Source organism: Mustela putorius, unplaced genomic scaffold, assembly GCF_011764305.1.
Source record: "Mustela putorius furo isolate JIRA1106 unplaced genomic scaffold, ASM1176430v1.1 tig00537227_pilon_pilon_pilon, whole genome shotgun sequence".
NCBI lineage: Eukaryota > Metazoa > Chordata > Mammalia > Carnivora > Mustelidae > Mustela > Mustela putorius.
In genome coordinates, this window is record NW_025422368.1 from 7,327,297 (window position 1) to 7,352,319 (window position 25,023).

The window sequence follows — 25,023 nt, forward strand, 5'->3', positions numbered from 1 at the left end:
TCTGTTCTATTTCATTGATCTGTGTGTGTGTCGGTTTTTTGTGCCAGTACCATATTGTCTTGATTATTCTTTTAATTTACTTAATTTTGCTTTTGTTTTTTAGTATTTTCTAAATGTTCTATAATGAACAGGCATTACTTTTATAGTAAAGAGAGGGGGAAATGTACATCTAGAAATATCAGTCATTTTTTTCTCAGACATATCTACTCTCTAGTTTAAGTTCTATTCATTGAGATTACATAGAAAAAGAAAATTCACTCTTCTAGATGCAGAACCCATTAAGAGTTATTATAAACTTACTTTTTATTTATTTGTGTTTCAAGTTTTTAATTTAAATTCTAGTTAGTTAACATAAAGGGTTATATTGGTATCAGAAGTAGAATTTAATGATTCAACACTTACATATAACATGTAGTGCTCATCACAAGTACTTTCTTGATATTTAAATGGACCTCTCAGATTCTCCTTGGTCTTTTTTTTTATTACATTATGTTAGTCACCGTACAGTACATCATTTGTTTTCGAAGTAGTGTTCCATGGTTCATTGTTTGTGTTTAACACCCAGTGCTTCATATGTGCTGTCCTTAATACTCATCACCGAGTCTTCTTTAAAGTTTCCTTCTAAATGTTGTCACCTGGTTCCCAGATCTTTCACCACTGGCATTTTCAGTGCCCATGACTCTTCTGAGACTCACATGGAATGTACTAAAATTCCTTTCTTTTTCATTCATTTGTCCTAAACTGTTTTTATACAACTAGGTAGTGTCTATACACAATGATCTCTTATGTACTTTTCCTGTCCTCCCTCTTCAAGCAGACCACAGATGGTGGACCTAAGGAACGGAACAACAGTGGCAGAGTTTATCCTCGTGGGCTTTGAACAGAGCTCCTCTTCCACTCGGGCATTGCTCTTTGCACTCTTCCTAGCCCTCTACAGCCTTGCCATGGCCATGAATGGCCTCATCATCTTCATCACCTGGACAGACCCCAGGCTCAACAGCCCCATGTACTTCTTCCTTGGCCACCTGTCCTTCCTGGATGTCTGCTTCATCACCACCACCATCCCACAGATGCTGATCCACCTGGTGGTCAAGAACCACATTGTCTCCTTTGCCTCCTGCTTGACCCAGATGTATCTGGTTTTTGGTGTAGGTGTGGCCGAGTGCATCCTTTTAGCTTTTATGGCCTATGACCGTTATGTTGCCATCTGCCACCCACTCAGCTATGCTCAGATCATGAGCCGGCAGGTTTGTGTGAAGCTGGTGAGTACTGCCTGGTTCTTCGGGCTGATCAATGGCATTCTGCTTGATTATATGACATTTCGTGGTCCATTCTGTAGAGACAACCACATAGAAAACTTCTTCTGTGAGGCCCCCATAGTGATCACTCTCTCTTGTGGAGACCCTCAGTTTAGTCTGAAGACAATCTTTGCTGATGCCGTCGTGGTGCTGCTCAGCCCCATGGTGCTCATTGTCATCTCCTATGCACGCATCCTGGCCTCCATCCTTGGCAGAGCCTCCTCCTCAGGTCGTGGAAAGACCTTCTCTACTTGTGCCTCCCACCTGACTGTGGTCATCTTTTTCTACACCTCAGCCATGTTCTCTTATATGAACCCTCGCAGCACACATGGCCCTGACAAAGACAAGCCTTTCTCCCTCCTCTACACCATCATCACCCCGATGTGCAACCCCATCATCTATAGTTTTCGAAACAAGGAAATGAAGGGGGCCATGGTGAGGGCCCTTGGGAGGACCAGCCTGGCCTAAGCAGAGTTTGTCTAGTGGGAAGCCTCCTGGAAGAGAAGCTCCCTCCCTGAGTCCTGACAACTGGGTAACATTCCCATGCTGAAAGGCTCTAAGAAAGAACATTCAAAGATTTCTTCCTACAGGCATCTAACCCAGAAGATCCTGATGATGTCTAATGTTCATCTGTCTGATTTACACCCAGTGTAGATTGATCCTTCCAAATTCCTCTTACTGAAACATGTTCATAATTGGAGGGACAAGCATAATGAAATGGAAAAGTTTATTCCAAAATTGGGGGATAAGTAGTAGACTCCTCAAGAGAAGAAAGTAATACAATGACCAGTCCATTCTTTGGAGCATTTCTTTCCAGGGTAAAGGCAAATAGCAGGAACTTCATCTTAAGGAAAAGATCATACTGAAAGCTATAAGGGAAACAAAGGGATGTACAGAAGTTAGGGGAAAGGCAGTAGGTGAGAGAAATATGCTAAGAGGTGTGTGACATTATCCCTATATGATGGCATCAAAATTATCCAAGAAGTTCCCAGATAAAGTAAGAATGGCGGAAGAGGACTGTATTACTCCTCAAAGGAAACAAGAGGAGGAGGTCTATGCCAGATGCATGTGAATTATTAATGGGGAAGTGGGAAGGCAGAAGCAAGATCAGGAAATCTGAGGAGAGCACCCACTTCCTCAAACGATGAACTGGGAGTGGTAGCTATAGAACAAAATCTCCTGGAGTCAGGGAAGCTTCCCATGACATCTGCATTTTATAAGAATATTAAAAAGAGCACTTTAACTTATTTGTGCATTTGGCTGCTTCCACTAGAAGATTTTGTCACTGGCCTGGATGCAGGTTTTACAATTTAAATGTTTCCCTTTCTTCATGAAGATTCCTCCCTATGTCTTGTTTTATTTATAATGCACTACATTTCCTGAGACACTGTTCACATCCTTCTTTCTCCCCTATCCCAGTCAGTTACCTAATGTCTTAGCTCAGGGATTCTCAGCAGGGATGATTCTCTCCCCCAGGAGATATTTGGCAATATCTGAAGACCTTTTCTAATTGTCACAAAAGAAGGAGGGTATGTGCTACTGACACCTAATAGGTAGAGGCTAGGGGTGCCGCAAACATCCTACAATTCACAGAACAGCACCCACAGTAAAGAATTATGCAGCTGAAGGAATCATTAGTGCTGAGCTTGAATAACCCTGGTCAGGAGATAAAGTATTAAAAGAGCAGAATGAGGCAGATGATGAGAGGTATTGATATGGGAAAAGAAGAGGCAGTAGGGAAACCAAGAATTTATGATTCAGAATTCTATCTACAAAGACATTTCTGGTTTACTGTGAGCAAGCTTTCTGCTGGCACTGCCATGGCAACAATCTATGTAAGTACTTGTGATAAAACCTGCTCTAAAACCTGGGTGTTTTTCTCTATCTAAGCCTACTTCTACTCCAGGTTTCCCAAGTTATACCCAATCATGCCTTCCTGCCTGCCCACAAGCATGGACACCTACTTAAATTCTGCCCCTTTCATCTCTTACTTCAACCCAAACTTCACTCACCCAGCAGTCGTCTTTCCCTTGTTCCCATCAGCCTCACATTCCTGCTCAGCTAAATCCTAACATTCATCACCTTTGCTCATTTACAGTAGGACTCCTGCACATGCCATTTAGTGCAACCCATGAAAACCTTGTGGGAATAATTATGGGAATACTTCCTACAATGTCAACATTTTTCTCATTGACTTTATCCATCTCCTCCTTTCTCCAGTGCTTATATTTCCCCACCCATGTGTTCCATTTGTTTGAAAGGTCCACTCTACCTTCTATCTGAATAGAAGGTAGATAGATACCTTTTTTGCCTCTTTAGAATGAAATACACACATTTTCTCTCTGGTCTCTGTCCTCATAGACAGACCGTTGTTGGCTGCCTCAGTGGGTTTTGTTGCCTCTACATACTGGTCGGGTTTAGCTAGTAAGAGTTACTTAGTAAGATAGAGGAAGGCAGGAGAAGAAGGCATAGGAATATTTATTCTCCTGCTTCATCTCTGATATCCCAGAGTTACTGTCAGGTGGCCTTCTACAGCTCCCTTCCCTGTCCCCATAGGTGGTACCTGCTCCCTGCTCTTGAGATCCCAGGATGATTCACCATCCCTTTTTGATTTCCCTTAATCCTTCCACATCCTGGTAAGCACCCTCATCAGTCCTATTTGGTGTGTCAACCATTTCCTTCCAGCACACTGACTGACCTAGTAACAGGTACCAGGTATATATTATTTTCAACACAAATTGAAAATGTCTCAAAATAGACAATATACTAGTTCATAAAGTAAATCTCAAAACATTTCAAAGATATGAAGTCACACAGACCAAGTTCTCTGACCATAATGAGGTTAAATGAGAAAGCAGTAACAAAACAATAACTAGAAGGAAACTCTTATGGTTGGAAATTAAGAAACATAATTGTAATTAATATACCTCCAAGGAATGAATATAAGACTACTCCAACATGGAAAGAGTAAAGAGCTTGGAAGTAAGAGGCTCGCACTCCCATCCTCACCAAGGGAAAATCAACAACACTTCTTAGATCTATCAGAGAATTGAAGTCGCAGGGGAAACCACCACCCCAAAAACTGGGAGACAGGTGAACACAGAAAATCATAAGCTCTCTGGGAGTAAAATATGCAACTGGAGCCTGGTCAGATTACTTAAAGGGAAACTGACCAGTTATTAGAGACTGAGAATGGACTAACTTCAGAGATAAAAACTCAGGGCTTACCCTCAGAGGAGCTCTCATAGTTTCGTGAGTTTTACTTCCAGCAGCCCAACTCTGGTCATGATAACAATGAGGGAAAAAAAATCCCTTGTGCTTTAGCAGGGGGAAGGGACAAGCTAGCATCTGGAAATAAGCCCAGAGAACACTGTTTACCATCAAGGAAAATTATTTTGATGAGAATCTAACAAATCAGGGGAAGGATCCATGAAAGAACAACAACAACAATAGACAAAAACAAAACAAACAGTAGTGCTGAGAGGGACCAGTGAAGGTTGTTAGAGCCCAAGGACACTGGCTCACTGTAAGACTGAGACCTAATCATAGAACTGTGGAATGCTTCCACTCGCCTCTACCTTACCACCACATCAATAAGGCTGTAGAATTTCAGGATCACAGCTGAAAGAGCTGTAACACTCAGACCCTATTTAAGAAGGAGTTTATAGAGAAACAAAAAAGACAACAAAGGAAACAAAAGCAAGGACAGGTGAGGAAATTTTGGCCTCTGACCCCACAACTACAGAAAACATTAAACACAGCCTAAAGCCTAACATAAAACCCCCTGCTGAAGGCTTATTTACCTCAGTTCCTTCTACCTGATACTTCATGTCAGGCCTTCAACACAAAAATTGATTGTGGTAATAATTACAAAAATTTGCAAGCCCCAAATTAGTAATGAAACTACTTACAATTTTGTGGGATGTACCTGGAGCAATACTTTCTTTTATTAGGAAAAAAAGAAGTGTTAAAAAGTAATAAACTAAGCTACCAACTCAATTCCAGAATAATAGATTATGCAAGGAACATAGAAGGAATAAAAATGCATATAATAGATTGATTCAAACAAATCCAGAGACTGATGAAATTGATAGAAGAAATTAATAACTTCACAGGTCTGTGGCATGACTGATCAAAAATAAATGGACTTAAACAATACTAAGACTGAAAGGGGCCCATAACTACAGATGTTACAGAATGAATTATAAGAGGCTTCCTGTTTCTGATATTGATGGACCGTGTAATTTGGATCAGCTATGTCACTCAGAACAACAAAAGCTGGATAAAATATTTTAAACCATCCACTTGAAAGAACTAAAGCATTAAAAAGGCAGTGAAGAATTTGGGATCTAAGACCCAGGAACAGTCAATCTACATTTAAGTAGATCTAGGGAGGGCTGATAAGAGGATTAGTAAAGTGGGAGATACGTCACAAAGAAGATGAAACAAAGAATAGATAGAGCAAATATACTATCTGAAGAGAAAATAGCCAAGATTTTTCCAAAACTTAAGAAGACACCAGCGCACAGATTACAGAGGCCCTAAGTATACCATAATATGTTACTTGTAAAAAGAAATACACACATAGGCACACCATTAGGACATCTGAAAATGAGGGACTCAGAGAAAAAAAAAAAAAGCTGCCTGAAGAAAAGGACCGATTCCCTTCAAAAGAAGCACAATTAGATTGACAGCTGTCTTCTCAACAATGGAAGTCAAAATATAAAATTTATCTTGTGTAAAATTCCAGTGTAGCAGACTAGAGAGGAGCTGCAAGTCAAAGAAAGATAATGCTCCAGCTGGCCTGGAAGAGAGCATACATCCATATTGTAAACTGCCTGAGCATCCATGTGGCAAGCAATTACAGGCAGCCTCCAGGAGCTGACAGCAATGGCTGATTGATAGGCACCAAGGACATGAGTACCTCATTGGTACAACTGCAAAGAATATAGATCTTACCAATAACCAGTGAGCTTGGGAGAGGACCCTGAGCCTCAGAAGAAAATCACAGCCTGGTTGACACCTTGCTTTCAGCCTGGTGAGACCCTGAGCAGAATGCCCAGCTAACCATACCCAGACTCCCGACCCAAGGAAATTGTAAGATAGTAAATTTGTATTACTTTGAGTCCCTGAATTTGTGGTAATTTGTTATACAGCAATAGACTACTAATATAAGCTTTTTAATTTCTAACATAATACCATGGAAAATTTATGACATCTGCTTAGATAAATAGGAAAAAAGTACTAGAAAAATATTATTTTCCACAATGACAAAAGAAGAAGGGAAAAATGAACACACTTGTAATCATAAAGATAAATCATTAGCTTAAGAATATTTCCATAAAATTGAAGATGACACAAAGAAATTGAAACATGTTCCATGTTCTTGGGTTGGAAGAAAACACGTTAAAATGTCCATACTACCCAAAGCTATCTACACATTTAGTGCAATTCCTATCAAAATACCAACAGCATTTTTCACAGAATTAGAACAAAAAATCCTAAAAATTATATGTAACCACCAAGACCCCAAATAGCTAAAGCAATCTTGAAAAAGAAAAGCAAATCTGAAGGTATCACAATTTCAGATTTAAAGTTATATTACAAAGCTCTAGTAATCAAAACACGCTGGTACCAACCAAAAAAAATAGACACACAGATCAATGGAACAGAATAGAAAACCTAGAAATGCTTTACTCATAGTCCTATGGGAAACTAATCTTAGACTAAAGCATGAAAGAATATCCAGTAGGAAAAAGACAGTATCTTCAACAGATGGTGTTGGGAAAACTGGAGAACTACATGCAAAAGAATGATCCTGGACCATTTTTTACACCATATGCAAAACTCAAAGTAGAATGAAGAGAGCACAGACAGTAATTTCTCTGACATCAGCTATAGCAACATTTTTTCCAGATATATCTCCTGAGGCCAGGAAATAAAGGCAAAAATAAAATATTAGATTTCCATCAAAATAAAATTTCTGCACAGTGAAGGAAACAACTGACAAAACAAAATAAGAGGTGACCGACTGAACAAGAGATGAGATTTGCAAATGACATATCTGATAACAGGTTTAAAAACTGGTGCAGCAACTGTGGAAAACAGTATAGAGTTTCCTCAAAAAGTTAAAAGTAGAACTACCCTACAATCCAGTAATACTACCACTGGGTTCCTACCTCAGAAATACAAAAACATTATAGGGAGGATATAGGCAGGGATAATACATGTTTCTATCAGCATTATTTACAATAGCCAAATTATGGAAACATCCCAAGTGTCTATGGAGAGATGAATGGATAAAGAAGTTGTGGTATATATGTATATATGCAATGGAATATTATTCTGCCATAGAAAAGAATGAAATCCTCCCACTTGCAACAACATGATGGGAGCTAGAGAGTATAATGCTTAGTGAAATACATCAGTCAGAGAAAGACAAATGTCATGCTTTCATTAAGGGTGGAATATAAGAAACAAAAAAAGAGCAAAGATTAAAAAAAATTAAAAAGGAGGCAGGCAAACCAAGAAACAGACTCTTAGCTGTAGAGAACAAACTGACACTTACCAGAGGGGAGGTGGATGGAGTGATGGGTAAAATAGGTGATGGGGATTAAGGAGTGCACTTGTCATGATGAGCACTGTGTGATGTGTCACCATGTGGTACTAAATGGTACCATCACTCTATGGGACACCTGATTTACTATATGGTATACCTGAAACTAAAATAAAACTGTACATTAGCTATACTGAAATTTTAATTTTTTTATTTTGTTTTATTTTTCCAGTGTTCCAAGAGTTATTGTTTATGCACCACACCCACTGCTCCATTCAATACGTGCCCTCCTTAATACCCACCACGAGGCTCATCCATCCCCCCCACCCCTCTCCTCTCCAAAACTCTCAGTTTGTGTCTTAGAGCCCACAGTCTCTCCATGGTTCCTCTCCCCCTCTGATTTCCCCAATTCACTTTTCCTTTCCTTTTCCTAATATCCTCCCTGTTATTCCTTATGCTCCACAAATAAGTGAAACCATATGATAATTGACTCTCTCTGCTTGACTTATTTCACTCAGCGTAATCTCCTCCAGTCCCATCCATGTTGATACAAAAGTTGAATTGAAATTTAAAAAAAAATTTCTAGATTTTGGATACTAATCCTTTATCAGATACATCATTTGCAAATATCTTCTCCCATTCCATAGGTTGTCTTTTAGCTTTGTTGATTGTTTCCTTCACTGTGCTGAGCTTTGTATCTTAATGAGGTCCCAATAGTTGATTTTTGCTGTTATAGTATACAGGTTCCTCAAAAAGGTAAAAATAGAACTAACCTAAGACCGACCAATTTCACTACTAGGTATTTACCCAAAGATACAAAAATACTGATTTGAAGGAGCACATGCACCTCGATGTTTAAAGCAGCATTGTCAACAGTAGCTGAACTATGAAAAGAGTACAAAGGTCCAATGAATGATGAATGGATAAAGAAGATGTGGTATATATATACATGTATGTATACATCTATGATGGAATAGTACTCAGCCATCAAAAAGAATGAAATCTTGCTATTTGCAATGACATGGATGGAGGTAGAGAGTATTATGCTATGTGAAACAGTCAGATAAAGACAGATATTATATGATTTCAATTATATGTGGAATTTAAGAAAGAAAGGAGATGAACATAGGGAAAGGGGGAAAAAAGAGAGAGGGAAGTGGACCATAAATGACTTAGCTAGCGAGAACAGAGGGTTGATGGAGGGAGATGGGTGGGGCATGGGCTAAAAGGGTGATGACTATGAAGGAGGGCACTTGTGATGAGCACTGGGTGTTACATGTAAGTGAGGAATTACTAAATTCCACACCGGAAACCAAATTTACCATTTATGTTAACTAAAATTGAAATAAACACTTGAAAACAATTTCTATAATATTTCTATAAAGAACCAGACATAGGACACCTCAGCTTTTTAGGTGATAACTTCAATACCAAAACTTGATAGAAAAAATCAACTAATCTCACTCACTCTCAAACATAGTTGCAAAATTCTTAAAGAAAACTGTGCCTACAATGTATTAAAAATGTAATATCTTATGTCCTGAACAAAACTGAGTTTATTCCAGTAATTCAGAGTTGATAGCACATCAGAAAATGAGGGGCGCCTTGGTGGCTCAGCAGGTTAAGCTTCTGCCTTCAGCTCAGGTCATGATCTCAGGGTCCTGGGACAGAGCCCTGCTTCAGGCTCTCTGCTCAGCTGGAAGCCTGCTTCCCCTCCCTTCTGCCTGCCTCTCTGCCTACTTGAGATCTCTCTCTTTCTCTCTGTGAAATAAATAAGTAAAATCTCTCTTTAAAAATGAATTATGTAAATGACTACCCTAACAGAACAAATGAAGAAAAACCATATGATCATCTCAGTAGATCAGGAAAGGCATCTGTTTTATTCAACATTTATACCTGTTTATAATTTTTTAAAAAGCAACACTTCTCAGCAGACCAGGAATAAAAGTGAACTTCCTTAAGCTATTAAAGTGATTATACTCCAAAACTCAATAGCAAATACCCTCCAAAACTGAAACATTAAAATTGCCTTCAGATCATAATTAAGCCTAAGTAACTATTATGCCTACTTTTAGTCAAGGTAGTATTTTATTTCATTTAAATTTTAGTTGGTAATTGTACAGTGCAATATTGGTTACTGATTTCTGGAGCATAATTCAGTGATTTGTCAATTACATACAACCCCAGTGCTCATCACAAGTGCCCCCCTTAATAGCCCATCCCCACCCCCCTCCTCCCTCCATCAACACTTAGCTTGTTCTCTATCATTAAGAGTCCCTTATGGTTTGTTACCCTCTCTCCTTTCTTCTTTTCCCCTTTCCGTATGTTCATCTGTTTTCTTTCCTAAATTCCACATATGAGTGAGATCACATGATATTGTCTTTCTCTGACTTATTTCATGTAACATGATACCACATCATTGCTGATGGCAAGATTTCATTTTTTGATGGCTGAGTAATATTCCATTGTGTATACATACTTAAGATTGTACTGAAGATCCTAGAAAATACAATAAACCGAGGGAAGTAGGTAATTGTTATAAGAACTGGAAATGAAAAAGCAAAACTGTCTTCATTTACAGATGACATGTGGTGGTCTTCATAGAAAAACTGAAAGAATGTACAGATAATTTATTAAAATTCATAGGTTTTAACAAGGTTACTGGACAAAATCAATATGCAAAAGTGAATTGCAATCTATATACCTGCAAACATATTAGAAAATTGAAATTTTAAGATACCAGTTTAAATAGTATCCAAGATATAAAGTACATAGGAATAACCCTACTGAAAACAGTTAATTCTTCATGGAAAGATGCATATAAATTTATGGAATGTCACTAGAGAAAATAAATAAAAGGAAATATATAGAGACTTACCTCATGTAGCATCAATAGAGCCAACAACTCTGCCCTAATAGCTCTAGAAATTATATGACTTTGGACATCACTTGTTTTGATTTAGAAGTGACCCTTGAACAACGCAGGTCTGAACTGTGCAATGCCACTTACATGTGGACTTTTTAAAGTACAGTACTCTAAATGTATTTCCTCTTCCTAATGATTTTATATTTTTACATTTTATTTGTTTATTTGACAGATAGTGATCACAAGTAGGCAGAGAGGCAGGCAGAGAGAGAAGAGGAAGCAGGCTCCCTGCTGAGCAGAGAGCCCAACTCGGGGCTCGATCCCAGAACCCTGGGATCATGACCCGAGCTGAAGGTAGAGGCTTTAACCCACTGGGCCACCCAGGCGCCCCCCTAATGATTTTCTTAATAACATTTTCTTTCCTCTAGCTTGCTTTATTGTGCAAATACAATATATAATACATATAAAATACAAAATATTAATTGATTATTAATTGATTGTTTATGTGACCAGTAAGGCTTCTAGTCAACACTAGGCTATTAGTTTTGGGGGAGCTAAAGTTTTATGCAGATTTCTGACTGCACATGGGAGTGGTGACTCTAACCCCTCATTTGTCCCAGGGTCAACTACAATTACTTTTTCACCCAGATTTGGGGCTTGGATGAAAAACCCCATATTTGGATTGGAATTCAGTCATAAAATGTGGATGAGAGGTTATAGGGAAGTGAGGAGAGCAAGAACATTCCTTCTTAGCATATCAATTGAAGGTACAGAAATAGCTATTTTTTTAAGATTTATTTATTTATTTATTTGACAGAGAGAAATCACAAGTAGATGGAGAGGCAGGCAGAGAGAGAGAGAGAGGGAAGCAGAGAGCCTTATGCGGGACTCGATCCCAGGACCCTGAGATCATGACCTGAGCCGAAGGCAGCGGCTTAACCCACTGAGCCACCCAGGCGCCCCCAGAAATAGCTATTTTTAAAGAACTGGACAAGTTGGTCCTTTTTTTTTTTTTTAAGGTTTTGGATGGATATCTGAAGGAATGTCAGACACCTTGTACTGCAAAGGTCAGTATCCTGAAGCTTAGTTTTTGTGCCTTAGGTTTTAAAATTGTGTCTTACTCCAAACTGAGTTATGGTAAAAAAAAAAAAAAAAATGCCCCAATTAGGGGCACCTGGGTGGCTCAGTGGGTGGGGCCTCTACCTTCGGCTCGGGTCGTGATCTCAGGGTCCTGGGATCGAGCCCTGCATCAGGCTCTCTGCACGGTGGAGAACCTGCTTCCCCTTCTCTCTGCTTGCCTCTCTGCCTGCTTGTGATTCTCTCTCTCTCTCTCTCTGTCAAATAAATAAATAAAATATTTTTTTTAAATGCCCCAATTAAATTAGATTTTGTAAGACCCAGTGTATGGTAGCATGCAGAGAAAAAGCCATCCCGCACATATAGAATGAGTCAGGACACAAGCATCATAAATTTCAATTTTATAGGAGTCCAGGCTCTCCAGGAGTAGAAAGAAGAGCTTTAGAGGATATATGAGGATAACTGTGGTTCTTTGGGTTATGCAGAATCAAATTCAGTATGAGGCAGGGAGGATTTTGGAAGAACAGTGGGTGCATCAGAGAAGGAAGGTTCTTCCAGATTTCAAGAAATGAAGTGTGAAGAGGAAAAGGTAGAGGATGGCGGTTAGGAGGGGAGCATGTTACCAAGGAGAGCTTGTGACACTGCGTTTATCACCCTATTGACAGCATTTAATAAGGCGACTGGAGTAAAGTGGTACTTAGCCAATGTTAATTATTGTGTTGAATGTACCATAATGGCATGAAATTATATTTAACTGGGGACACAAGGAATGTTGCCTATGACATAGAACCTGTAACTAGAAAATCAATTCAAAATAAAATTAGTAGATCATAGTTAAAGGGCTCCCAGTTTTGAAGCTGACACAGGGATAATGATACTTGCCAGGCCACCTTGTCTATCAGGTTATCTGGTAAATGGAGTAGAACTTTCCTGGGAAAACCTGAGACTATTCTAGACCTTCCAGGATGCCTGCCATGGACAGAGCCTCACAAGGGAGCCTTGGAATGAACTGGTATAAGACTCTCCCCAGGGATCCAGTTAGAATGGTAACACTTCACAAGAGATTGTTGGCCTTATTACAGTTGGCTCCCAACAGAAACCAGTTAGAAGCTCACACCTGCCTGTGTACATGTCCTCCTTGCCCTATAAACAAGCTGCTGGTTTGCAGCAGAATTCACTACACCCTCACTCTATGCCTGTGGATCCCTCCTCTGGGTCTGAGATCAGCACAGCCAATGTCATCACCTTCATGTACCAAAGTCCATGGAGAAGGTTAGTGAATGTGCTCACTTCTGCATGAAAGCTGACCCTGAGTCAGTTGAATCCATCAAAGATGAATAGCTCCTGGCTCTCTCAATGACCACCTGTGTTCAGATCACATCAAGCTCTTCACACAGAGGTCATGAAGGAGACTCCATTAACCCCCACCTTGTCCACTTCTCCCTCTCTAGATGCCTAGCTCTGTCTCTCCTTTTCCAGTTCTCTCCCAGCTACTCCATTCTCTTGATCACCCCTCTGAGGTTCCATCAGGTTCTCAGAGTCTGCCCACCAGCCCTCATGGCTCTGGCTGGGGAGCATCTGGCGCGCATGCATCTGGTGGGGCCTGTCTGATTTACGAAGACCTGTCTCTAATTGCTGCAAAGAGGGAGACAATCCAGAAGGTCGATCTTGTATTTCTAGAACTTGAGGGAGCAGAACTGTAGTACCTGGCTATTTAGTTCTGATTCCTCATGACCAGGGAGCCATGCCAATCCTGCCTGGCCAGCAGTCTTTCCACATTTGGCTTTTCTTCTCATTTTTTTCTGTGCCAAAATTTGGGTCCTTACTTCTCTGTCTCTTGATGTGCTTCTCTCTGTTCCCTCCTGCAAAGATCCACCTGGTCATCACTTTTCTACATATACCCCATCTTGTCACATAATGCACCCTCTTTTCCTATTTCCTTCTCTTTGTTTCAGTCTCTCTAATTCTCTCTTTGGCTTTAACATTTTTCCTTCTTTTTTGTTTTGTGTGGTTGGGATCTTTCCACTATCTCTAGGATTACTTTATCTCATTTCTTTTTATTTTCAACGCTTCCTCCTCTTTATGTTTGTGCATGGCAGTATTTTCTATTTATCTGGCCTTTTTCTTTCTTGTTCCCTGGAGAAAGAGAAACTGAGAAGTGATTCAAGGATGATCCTCTCTTAGAGATTGTGCTATAGATCTTGAGGCTGCTGTGGTTTTTTTTTTTTTTTTTTTTTTTTGGCAATGTTTCTGGAAGTCAAATTAAGAGAAAATGGGACTCACATACATTGGGGGGGTGCAAGTACTGAGTTAGATAGAAAGATCCACCTGATAGAGAGAGGCAGGAACCATTAGGATGGAGGTGATCCTCCTCTTTCTCTGGGTTTCTGCATGTGGGAAGCTGGCCAGATCTTTACAATGTTCCTTCCACTTGTGAAGTGAAACCACAAGGGAGACTGAGAGGAAACAGAGATCAAAACTAATGTTTATTTATTGTCTAATCTGTGGCAACCTCTAATTACATGTTATTTTAGTTCATCCTTGTTTTATATGAGAAAAAAAACTTGTGTCTCAGCTAGCCAACTCCACATTATAGTAAGTGAGAATTGAATTTCAGGTATGCTTGCCTCCAAAGTCCCTGTACTTTATGCTGTTAGCCTTACTGCTTCCCTATAAGGTAATAGATCAGGTTTTTGATGGTTTTTGAGTCTCTAAATATGTAAGGATTTGCCTTAAAAATCATTGGTAGCTCAATGTGGTTTTGACTTGAATCTCCCTGATGGCTAGTGATGAGGAACATTTTTTCATGTGTCTGTTAGCCATTTGTATGTCTTCTTTGGAGAAGTGTCTGTCCATGTCTTCTTTCCATTTTTAACGTGATCATCTGTTTTGTATGTGTTGAGTTGGAGTTCTTTAAAGATCTTGGATATCAGCCCTTTGTCTGTACTGTCATTTGCAAATATCTTCTCCCATTCTGTGGGCTGCCTCTTTGTTTTGTTGACTGTTTCTTTTGCTGTGCAGAACCACATGGTCATGGTCCTTGCAATTGATGCAGAAAATGCACTAGACAAAATACAGGATCTCTTTCTGATTAAAAGTTTTCAAAGTATAGAGATAGAAGGAAAATTCCTCAATTTCATAACATCTATGAAAAACCCACAATAAATATCATTCTCAATGGGGAAAAGCTGACAGCCTTCCCTTTGAGATCCGGAACACAACAAGAATGCCCACTTTCACCACTCTTGTTCAACATAGTATTCGAAGTCCTAGCAACAGCAATCAGAAAACAAAAAGAAATAAAATGTATTCAAATTGGCAAAGAAGTCAAACTCTCTCTCTTCGCAGATGACATGATACTTTATATGGAAAACCCAAAAGATTCCACCCCCAAACTACTAGAACTCATACAGCAGTTCAGTAATGTGGCAGGATACAAAATCAATGCACAGAAATAAGTTGCTTTCTTATACACTAAAAATGAAAATACTGAAAGGGAAATTAGAGAATTGATTCCATTTACTATAGCACCAAGAACTGTAAGATACCTGGGAATAAAACTAATCAAAGAGGTAAAGGATCTGTACTCGGGTAACTGCAGAACACTCATGAAAGAAATTGAAGAAGACACAAAAAGATGGAAGACCATTCCATGTTCATGGATTGGAAGAATAAGCATTGTTAAAATGTCTATACTGCCTAGAGAAATCTATACTTTCTTTTTTTTTTTCATTTATTTATTTTCAGCATAACAGTATCATTATTTTTTCACCACACCCAGTGCTCCATGCAATCCGTGCCCTCTATAATACCCACCACCTGGCACCCCAACCTCCCACTCCCCCGACACTTCAAACCCCTCAGATTGTTTTTCAGAATCCATAGTCTCTCATGATTCCAATCAAAATTCCACCAGCCTTTTTCAAAGAGCTGGAACAAACAATCCTAGAACTTGTATGAAACCAGAAGAGACCCCAAATTGCTAAGGAAATGTTGAAAAAGGAAAACAAAACTGGGGGCATCACATTGCCTGATTTCAAGCTTTACTACAAAGCTGTGATCACCAAGACAGCATGGTACTGGCACAAAAACAGACACATAGACCAGTGGAACAGAGTAGAGACTCCAGATATGGACCCTCAATTCTATGCTCATATAATTTTGACAAAGACCAAAAAATATCCAGTGGAAAAAAGACAGTCTCTTCAATAAATGGTGCTGGAAAAATTGGACAGCTATGTATAGAAAAATGAAACCCGACCATTCTCTTACACCATACACAAAGATTAACTCGAAATAGACAGAAGACCTCAACATGAGGCAGGAATCTATCAAAATCCTAGAGGAGAACATAGGCAGTAACCTCTTCAACATCAGCCACAGCAACTTCTTTCAAGATATGGCTCCAAAGGTAAAGGAAACAAAAGCAAAAATGAACTTTTAGCTAAGACTTCATCAAGATCAAAAGCTTCTGCACAGCAAAGGAAATAGAGAAACACAGCTAAAGTGAGTTCCTAAAATGTTGAGAAATGTTGCTAAGTTGTAACAGAGTTGCCAGCAGAACTCTCCAGGGGTTTACACTGTTGATTAGCTGTCCTTCCTTAAAAGTCATTTACATCAATCTTCCAAATATATTCTCAGCCATGGATCCATATGCTTTTGTCTATACAACTTTGTTAGGTTCTACATGGCAAAATTTCTTTTCCATTGCCTTCCAATTTTATTCTTAAATTCCTCAAATTTCATACAGCTCTGTTCGTGAAAATCATGGGATTCCAAAGTTACTTCTCAAATTTTAAATCTTTAGGGGCATCTGGGTGGCTCAGTCGCTTAAGTATCTGCCTTTGACCAGGATCCCAGAGTCCTGGCATCAAGCCCCAAGTTGGGCTCCCCGCCGACAGGGAGCCTGCTTCTCCCTCTCCCTCTGCCACCCCCCACACACACCCACTTGGCTCTCACATTGTCTCAAATAAATAAACAAAATGTTTTTTTAAAAAATCTTTAGAAATGCCACAATTACAGAGCATTCTGAATAATGTACAAAATCAGAAGGAAAAACAATTATTTTTTTCTGGCAGGAAGCCCAATGCCCAACTCCATCCTGGGATTCCAAGATCATGACCTGAGCAGAAGGCAGTTGCTTAACCAACTAGCCATCCAAGTGCCCAAAAATGCACTTTTCTGAGAACAACCTCTGAATCTGTCAGTCATTAGCAGCTATTTTTTCTCGAGTTGATGTTTTTTCTTCTTCCACACTTTTTCCTTGAGTATGTTATTATTTTATTACTCTGCAATACTGTAGCATTTTACTGAAGCCCAACAGGAGCTCTTAACCATATCACCGTGCAGTTAAATCACATATCGTAACATATCCCTACCCCCAGCTGTACTGCATGCTCCCCCAGAATGTAACAATGCTTGAAAATACATTTTTAATTTGCAGATTCAGTTTTCAAAAGGCTTCAGGCATTTTGAAGATTACTGACATTTAAAAATGTAAATGTCTTAAGTAATATTTTTTATTTATCCAGTGACCTAGAAAAGGAAACTTTAGATTTGTTGAGCATTTTCCCTACTACAAATGTTTCTGTGTAATTCACACACACACACACACACACACATTTTTGATTGAATGAATAAATTTCTTCTTAATCTTCACAACTACCATACCCACAAATGTCTTTTTCTTCATTTTACTCTCAAGAAAAGTGCTCTCACACACACATTTTCATACAACATTTCAGAGAAGCATGGACACACTGAATCTTCTGACTCCCTAGAGCTCAATGAACTCCAGGATAAATATAACCACCTTAAAGTTTTTCTGCTCAGGAAAATAGTGCCTTTGGCTTTCAGGTCATGAAATTATGTGTTTAATCCAAAAAAAGGGAAGGGATTAGAGCATGCAGAAGAGAAACTAGATTTCAAGCTGTGTTAGATGTGAAATTACTAGAGGCACATTTTATTTACACCAGACCTGCAAGAAGATGGCCAACCCTTACAGAAGCTGAAGCTTTCTAAGAACACGCATGATTTTAAACAAGGCTGATAAGTTCATTTACAACTTAAGTGAACCATTTTCATTCTGAAAACAAACATACTCTCCAGAATAAATGAATGATACAGTGCTGTGTGATATTTTCTTTCCTGTGGTCATAGCATGCTAGGAAAGCTACAGAAACGTTGTGGCTAACTGTTGAATGTATTCAATGGTATCCTGCTTCTCTTTGGTGAGTAGGACAGGAATCAGAACCTTAACATTACAATGAGACATTTTCCCACCCATATAGGCTACAATAGCACACTTTGTTCATTGTCCTCCTGAGTTCAAGGAATGTAGACTTCTCTCCCTGAACTCACCAGCACTATACCTTGAGCTTTCAGCATACACGTATCAGAGAACTCCTCCCTCTCAGGATCTTCCCAGACATCTCTGTAACTCATGGTTTCTTGTTGTTGTAATCAAAGCTCTAACACATTTTTGTTTAAATTTTATTTCCATATATGTGATTATATCACTAATAATTGTTAGGGATTTTAAGGGGTGCAGTAAATAACACTGCTATTTATTCCACTTGGTATTTTTTCCTGTCTTGTCAAAGATTATTTGACCATAAAGTTGAGGGTCCATATCTGGAGTCTCTACTCTGTTCCACTGGTCTATGTGTCTGTTTTTGTGCCAGTACCATGCTGTCTTGGTGATCACAGCTTTGTAGTAAAGCTTGAAATCAGGCAATGTGATGCCCCCAGTTTTGTTTTCCTTTTTCAACATTTCCTTAGCAATTTGGGGTCTCTTCTGGTTTCATACAAGTTCTAGGATTGTTTGTTCCAGCTCTTTGAAAAATGCTGGTGGAATTTTGATTGGAATGGCATTGAAAATATAGATTGCTCTAAGCAGTGTAGACATTTTAACAATGTTTATTATTCCAATCCATGAACATGGAATGGTCTTCCATCTTTTTGTGTCTTCTTCAATTTCTTTCATGAGTGTTCTGTAGTTCCTCGAATGCAGGAACTTTATCTGTTCCTGTACTCTGTATGCTTTACCTCTTTGATTAGTTTTATTCCCAGGTATCTTACGGTTCTTGGTGCTATAGTAAATGGAATCAATTCTCTAATTTCCCTTTCAGTATTTTCATTTTTAGTGTATAAGAAAGCAACTTATTTCTGTGCGTTGATTTTGTATCTGCTACATTACTGAACTGCTGTATGAGTTCTAGTAGTTTGGGGGTGGAATCTTTTGGGTTTTCCATATAAAGTATCATGTCATCTGTGAAGAGAGAGAGTTTGACTTCTTCATTGCCAATTTGAATACCTTTTATTTCTCTTTGTTGTCTGATTGCTATTGCTAGGACTTCTAATACTATGTTGAAGGGAAAATTGGACAGCTATGTGTAGAAGAATGAAACTCGACCATTCTCTTACACCATACACAAAGATAAACTCGAAATGTATAAAAGACCTCAACATGAGGCAGGAACCCATCAGAATCCTACAGCAGAACATAGGCAGTAACCTCGGTCATCAGCCGAGCATCAACATTGGCCACAGCAACTTCTTTCAAGACATGTCTCCAAAAGCAAAGGAAACAAAAGTGAAAATGAACTTTTGGGACTTCAACAAGATCAAAAGCTTCTGCACAGCAAAGGAAACAGTCAACAAAACAAAGAGGCAACCCACAGAATGGGATTTGCAAATGACAGTACAGACAAAGGGCTGATATCCAAGATCTATAAAGAATTCCTCAAATTCAACACACAAAAAACAGTTAATCACTTCAAAAAATGGACAGAAGACATGGACAGACACTTCTCCAAAGAAGACATACAAATGGCTATCAGACACATGAAAAAATGTTCATCATCATTAGCCATCAGGGAGATTGAAATCAAAACCACATTGAGCTACCACCTTACATCAGTTAGAATGGCCAAAATTAACAAGACAGTAAACAACATGTGTTGGAGAGGATGTGGAGAAAGGAGAACCCTCTTACACAAGTTGGTGCAGCCAGTTTGGAACAGTGTGGAGATTCCTTAAGAAATTAAAAATAGAGCTTCCCTATGACCCTGCAATTGCACTATTGGGTATTTACCCTAAAGATAAAGATGTAGTGAAAAGAAGGGCCATCTGTACCCCAATGTTCCTAGCAGAAATGGTCACAGTCGCCAAACTGTGGAAAGAACCAAGATGCCCTTCAACAAATGGATGAAGAAGATACGGTCCATATATACAATGGAGTATTATGCCTCCATCAGAAAGGATGAATACCCAATTTTTGTATCAACATGGACAGACCTGGAGGAGATTATGCTGAGTGAAATAAGTCAAGCAGAGAGAGTCAGTTATCATATGGTTTTGCTTATTTGTGGAGCATAAGGAATAACAGGGAAGACATGGGGAGAGGAGAAGTGAATTGGGGGAAATTGGAGGGAGAGATGAACCATGAGAGACTGAGAAATGAACTGAGGGTTTTGGAGGGGAGCAGGGGGTGAGGGGTTGGTTGAGCCTGGTGGTGGGTATTATGGAGGGTAGGTATTGCGTGAAGCACTGGGTGTAGTACATAAACAATGAATTCTGGAACACTGAAAAGAAATTTAAAAAAATTTTTTTAAATAGCATGGCTCTTCCCACCTGGTTCTGAATCATCTGAGAAATAAGACAGAGTCTGCAGGTGGTTAAAACATTACCTTTACTAATAACAAAGCAGACATTGAAGTCATTGGATTTCCTAATTCAGAAGCAGAGAATTGGACAGAAAAACCTATTCCCTGGTAACTAGCAGGAACATACAGCCACAAAGCCTCCTCAAACAGGGGTAGAGCCTGCCCTGAAGAAAGCCACTCACTCCCAAGAGGAAGGTGAGAGGAAAGGGATAGAAAACACGTGCTTGGTTTCTCCTTCTAAAATCACCAATCTGGTAAGCTACTCCATTCCCCACCGATCAGTGTGAATAAGGAAGAGAAAGGTCAAGAGTGCTATGCTATCACAATTTCATCCATGTGAAAGGAAACATCAGGAATATGGAAGAACTTCTTCCCTACCTACCCTACCCCTAATAGTATCTAGCGTTCTGTTCTCTAATCCCGTTAAGTCTACAGTTAACCATAGGGTATAAGATATTAAAACAGTCCTACTTCCACTTTCGTGTTGGCTGGTCCTCCAACACAAATCCCTGCTCTGTTGTGAGGCTCTTGGAACTTTTGGAACAGTTCTATTTTGCTTATAAGTGGTTCTAAAAGGAATCAGAACAGTAAGTTAGTCAGCTCTGAAGCCAGTCTAGACCCACAGCTGAAAACCTATACCCTATTCCTCTCTCCTTGCCAAACTGTGCTCAACTACATTGTCCAACATAACAAAGGTTCTTCGATGAGATTAAATTATATCTTGAAATTACAATAAAAAGTCATGGCATGTGTGAACTACTTTATAAACTATTGTTAATTTAAATGAGATTACAGACCCTTGACTCTTTAAACAAGAAGTCCAAGGGGTCATGGGTAGTTATTTATTTTCTATCTATACCCTTGGCATGAGAAAATCCTATGATCCTCTTCTGGTTTAACAGAGAAATCTCATAATCTACACCTTTCTGAAAACAGATCAATTTAAATACTACAATGGCCATCATTAAGGCCACCAATAAAAATGATATTTTAGAGGTTCACAATTAGGTTTAAAGCACATACCAACAATTTCTGATGTCCAGTCTCAAAAAATTCTTTGTCAGAAACAACCACAAGGACATGTTTTATGTTACAGAGTAATATGAGATTGTCTACAGCTAAAGGAGAATGAATGCTTTATTATTTTCTTGCTTGTGTTTCTTCAAATAACAGTTAAGAGAGCATGTGATTTTCGAGTCAAGGTGCTAAAATTCAGTTAGCACTGGGACAAAATTAAAAGTCCTGAGAAGGTCAAAACATATACTATGAAAAAGTAAGAGCAAGTAAGCTTATTAACAAGTGGAATATGTGACAGTTAACGTGCAGTACATATGTGACTTAGTATTATTATTTAAGTAAACATTGATCATCTATGGTATGGATGTTGAAGAACTAACGAGGTCATCACCACAATTCTCTTCCAGAGTGGCCCACCTGGTCAGACCATCCTCCCTGGACCAGTTCTTCTTCAAACACCATGGGATTTTCTCTGTTATTTGCTGCAGTGATTCAGTGATAAACATCATCACTAGCCAAGCAACAGAATGAGGTAGGATGTGATTTTCAAGTCATTATCCTATTTATTTATACAAATGCTTGACTAGTTAACCCTAGTAGTTAACAGGGCACTAGATGCCGGTTATCATGGAGTATTTTTCTGGGACAGTGAACCACAATAAGCATTTATATACTGCTATAGGTCCTAGTGTTTTCTTCAGTTGAACTTCAGTTTTTTCTTGGGCAAGTCCCAGGTTTATCTGGAGCATAGATCACTGCCTTCCCTTGCCCAGGTTCTGACCTCAAACCCAACATGTCCATTGGGCCCATGATTCCAGGCCGCTTCTTGGGTTAAACATTGCTCTCTGACCCTCCCTGCCCTTTCTGGGCCCCAATGAGAAGTTCTAGGTACAGTTCAAGGGGAATGTTCCAAAGTATAGACGATGGGAATGGCCTACTGCTTTGACCTACCAGGAAATCATCTATTAGGAATCCAATATGGAAAAGAGTAGCAGTTAATGGGGTAGGTCTCTTCTAAAATTAAGATAGGCAACATGAGATGTTTAAATCATGAAGGGAAGGCAGTCCAACCAGAGGTAGCTGAATGGCAGATAGCAACACCAAATATGAGAAAGGGAGAGAGAGAAGAAAAGAGTGAGAAGTGGAAGTGGAGAAAGGAGGAGGAAAGACTATCAGAGGGGGTAGAGTAAGAATGTGTAGAAAAAGGAGCGAGAGAAAAGGAAATGAAGAAGAGTGGTTAGCAGAACTGAAGGTTAAGAAGGAATATGCTAACCCTGTATAAGCATCTGAAAGTAGAAGGGATCTAACTGACATCCTAACTCCAAGACAAGATGAAGAGTACAAGAGAGATTTAACATGAACATAATGACTTCCTAAAAGTCACAATAATGAGAAAAGAACATGAGGATTCTGAATGTTCATTCTCCGATGACAGGAAAAGAATAAGACTAATCCTGGAAGCAAAGGGTCAGATCAAAGTTTTCATTCCAGAAAGGCTAAATTTATGCCCTACTCATAGCTTCCCTGGTCTTACAGCAATGGATGCATCCTTTCCACCCAAAAGCGCTTATCCCTAAGTTCCAACCCCTGTAGGAAAATTGTATCCTATTGGGAAAGCATGTGAGAGCTTAGAGCCAGGCCCCATCTCCAGCATGCACTGCATGGGTGGTGGATACAGCAGCACAAACTACTGGGAGAAGGAGTCTGGAAAGAGGGTAAGCATGGCGGTTCCCAGAGTTATGCAAATCATTCTCCCTTAAGGGGCAATGCTGAAGGCTAGAATGTGACTGTTTCCTCTGAAACTTCAAACCATTCATCATTTTAAATATATACACTAGACTGAGCATTTTTTTCTTCTAGAAAAATATGTCTTTAAACATCTCCCAAGTACTTCCTAAATATGATCTTCTATCAGCTAACAACCATCATGCCCTCCCCTCAAATACTTCATTCCTTAAATTCTTCATTTCTTAAACTTGTCCTCATTTGGCATGGGTTCCCAGCCCAACCACCCTAGTTTTGCATCTCTGAACACAATATTTATCTCTGAACCCTTCAATATTTATGGCCCTGGAGCAGATGCAGTACTTCATTTGAGGCCTGACCAAACCAGAAGAAACTATATCCTTTGCTTCCTCAATTTTTGATATTACAATTCTATGTATGCAGCCTATAGTGACACTGGCAGTTTCACTGCTCCACAACACTGCCAATTACATAGTTTACTAAAGTTCCAACATGTCTGCCACTACTCATTTTTCTTCTATAGCTGCATCTCTTGGCCCAGGTGAGTACCTAACATTCCCCTACAACTGTCTCACCTTTGCCTTTCCTGTTCTACCTCCTCAAGCAGGTCCAAGACAGTGGACCTAAGGAACAGCAGCACAGTGACAGAATTTATCCTCGTGGGCTTTGAACAGAGCTCCTCTTCCACTCGGGCATTGCTCTTTGCACTCTTCCTAGCCCTCTACAGCCTTGCCATGGCCATGAATGGCCTCATCATCTTCATCACCTGGACAGACCCCAGGCTCAACAGCCCCATGTACTTCTTCCTTGGCCACCTGTCCTTCCTGGATGTCTGCTTCATCACCACCACCATCCCACAGATGCTGATCCACCTGGTGGTCAAGAACCACATTGTCTCCTTTGTCTCTTGCTCGACCCAGATGTACTTGGTCTTCTGTGCAGGTGTGGCCGAGTGCATCCTTTTAGCTTTTATGGCCTATGACCGTTATGTTGCCATCTGCCACCCACTCAGCTATGCTCAGATCATGAGCCGGCAGGTTTGTGTGAAGCTGGTGAGTACTGCCTGGTTCTTCGGGCTGATCAATGGCATCTTTCTTGAGTATCTGTCATTCCGGAATCCCTTCTGTAGAGACAACCACATAGAAAACTTCTTCTGTGAGGCCCCCATAGTAATCGCTCTCTCTTGTGGAGACCTTCAGTTTAGTCTGAAGATGATCTTTGCCGATGCCATCGTGGTGCTGCTCAGCCCCATGGTGCTCATTGTCATCTCCTATGCACGCATCCTGGCCTCCATCCTTGGCAGAGCCTCCTCCTCAGGTCGTGGAAAGACCTTCTCTACTTGTGCCTCCCACCTGACTGTGGTCATCCTTCTCTACACCTCAGCCATGTTCTCTTATATGAACCCTCGCAGCACACATGGCCCTGACAAAGACAAGCCTTTCTCCCTCCTCTACACCATCATCACCCCGATGTGCAACCCCATCATCTATAGTTTTCGAAACAAGGAAATGAAGGGAGCCATGATGAGGGCTCTTAGGAGGACCAGCCTGGCCTAAGCAGAGTTTGTCTAGTGGGAAGCCTCCTGGAAGAGAAGCTCCCTCCCTGAGTCCTGACAACTGGGTAACTTTCCCATGCTGAAAAGCTCTAGGAAAGAGCATTCATAGTTTTCTTCCCACTGACATCAGACCTGGAAGATTATGTTGATGTCTAATGCTCATCTATCTGATTTATTTCCAGTATTGTTTTCTCTTGGTCCTTTCTCAGGATAATTTGAGATTTTCCTATTTTTCTTCTTCG

The 25,023-nt window shown here is 39.8% G+C and overlaps 2 protein-coding genes across 2 annotated transcripts; both read left to right on the plus strand.

The window, feature by feature from the left end:
- The first annotated feature begins 824 nt into the window (after window positions 1-824).
- LOC101669883 (olfactory receptor 10AD1) lies at window positions 825-1,766 on the plus strand. Its single transcript, XM_004765651.1, has one exon. It carries the CDS (start codon window positions 825-827, stop codon window positions 1,764-1,766), a length of 942 nt encoding a protein of 313 aa, XP_004765708.1.
- Window positions 1,767-12,926: 11,160 nt separating this feature from the next.
- LOC101694352 (olfactory receptor 10AD1-like) lies at window positions 12,927-24,782 on the plus strand. Its single transcript, XM_004765650.2, has 2 exons — window positions 12,927-13,069; window positions 23,834-24,782. Exons 1-2 carry the CDS (start codon window positions 12,927-12,929, stop codon window positions 24,780-24,782), a joined length of 1,092 nt encoding a protein of 363 aa, XP_004765707.2.
- Window positions 24,783-25,023: the final 241 nt, after the last annotated feature.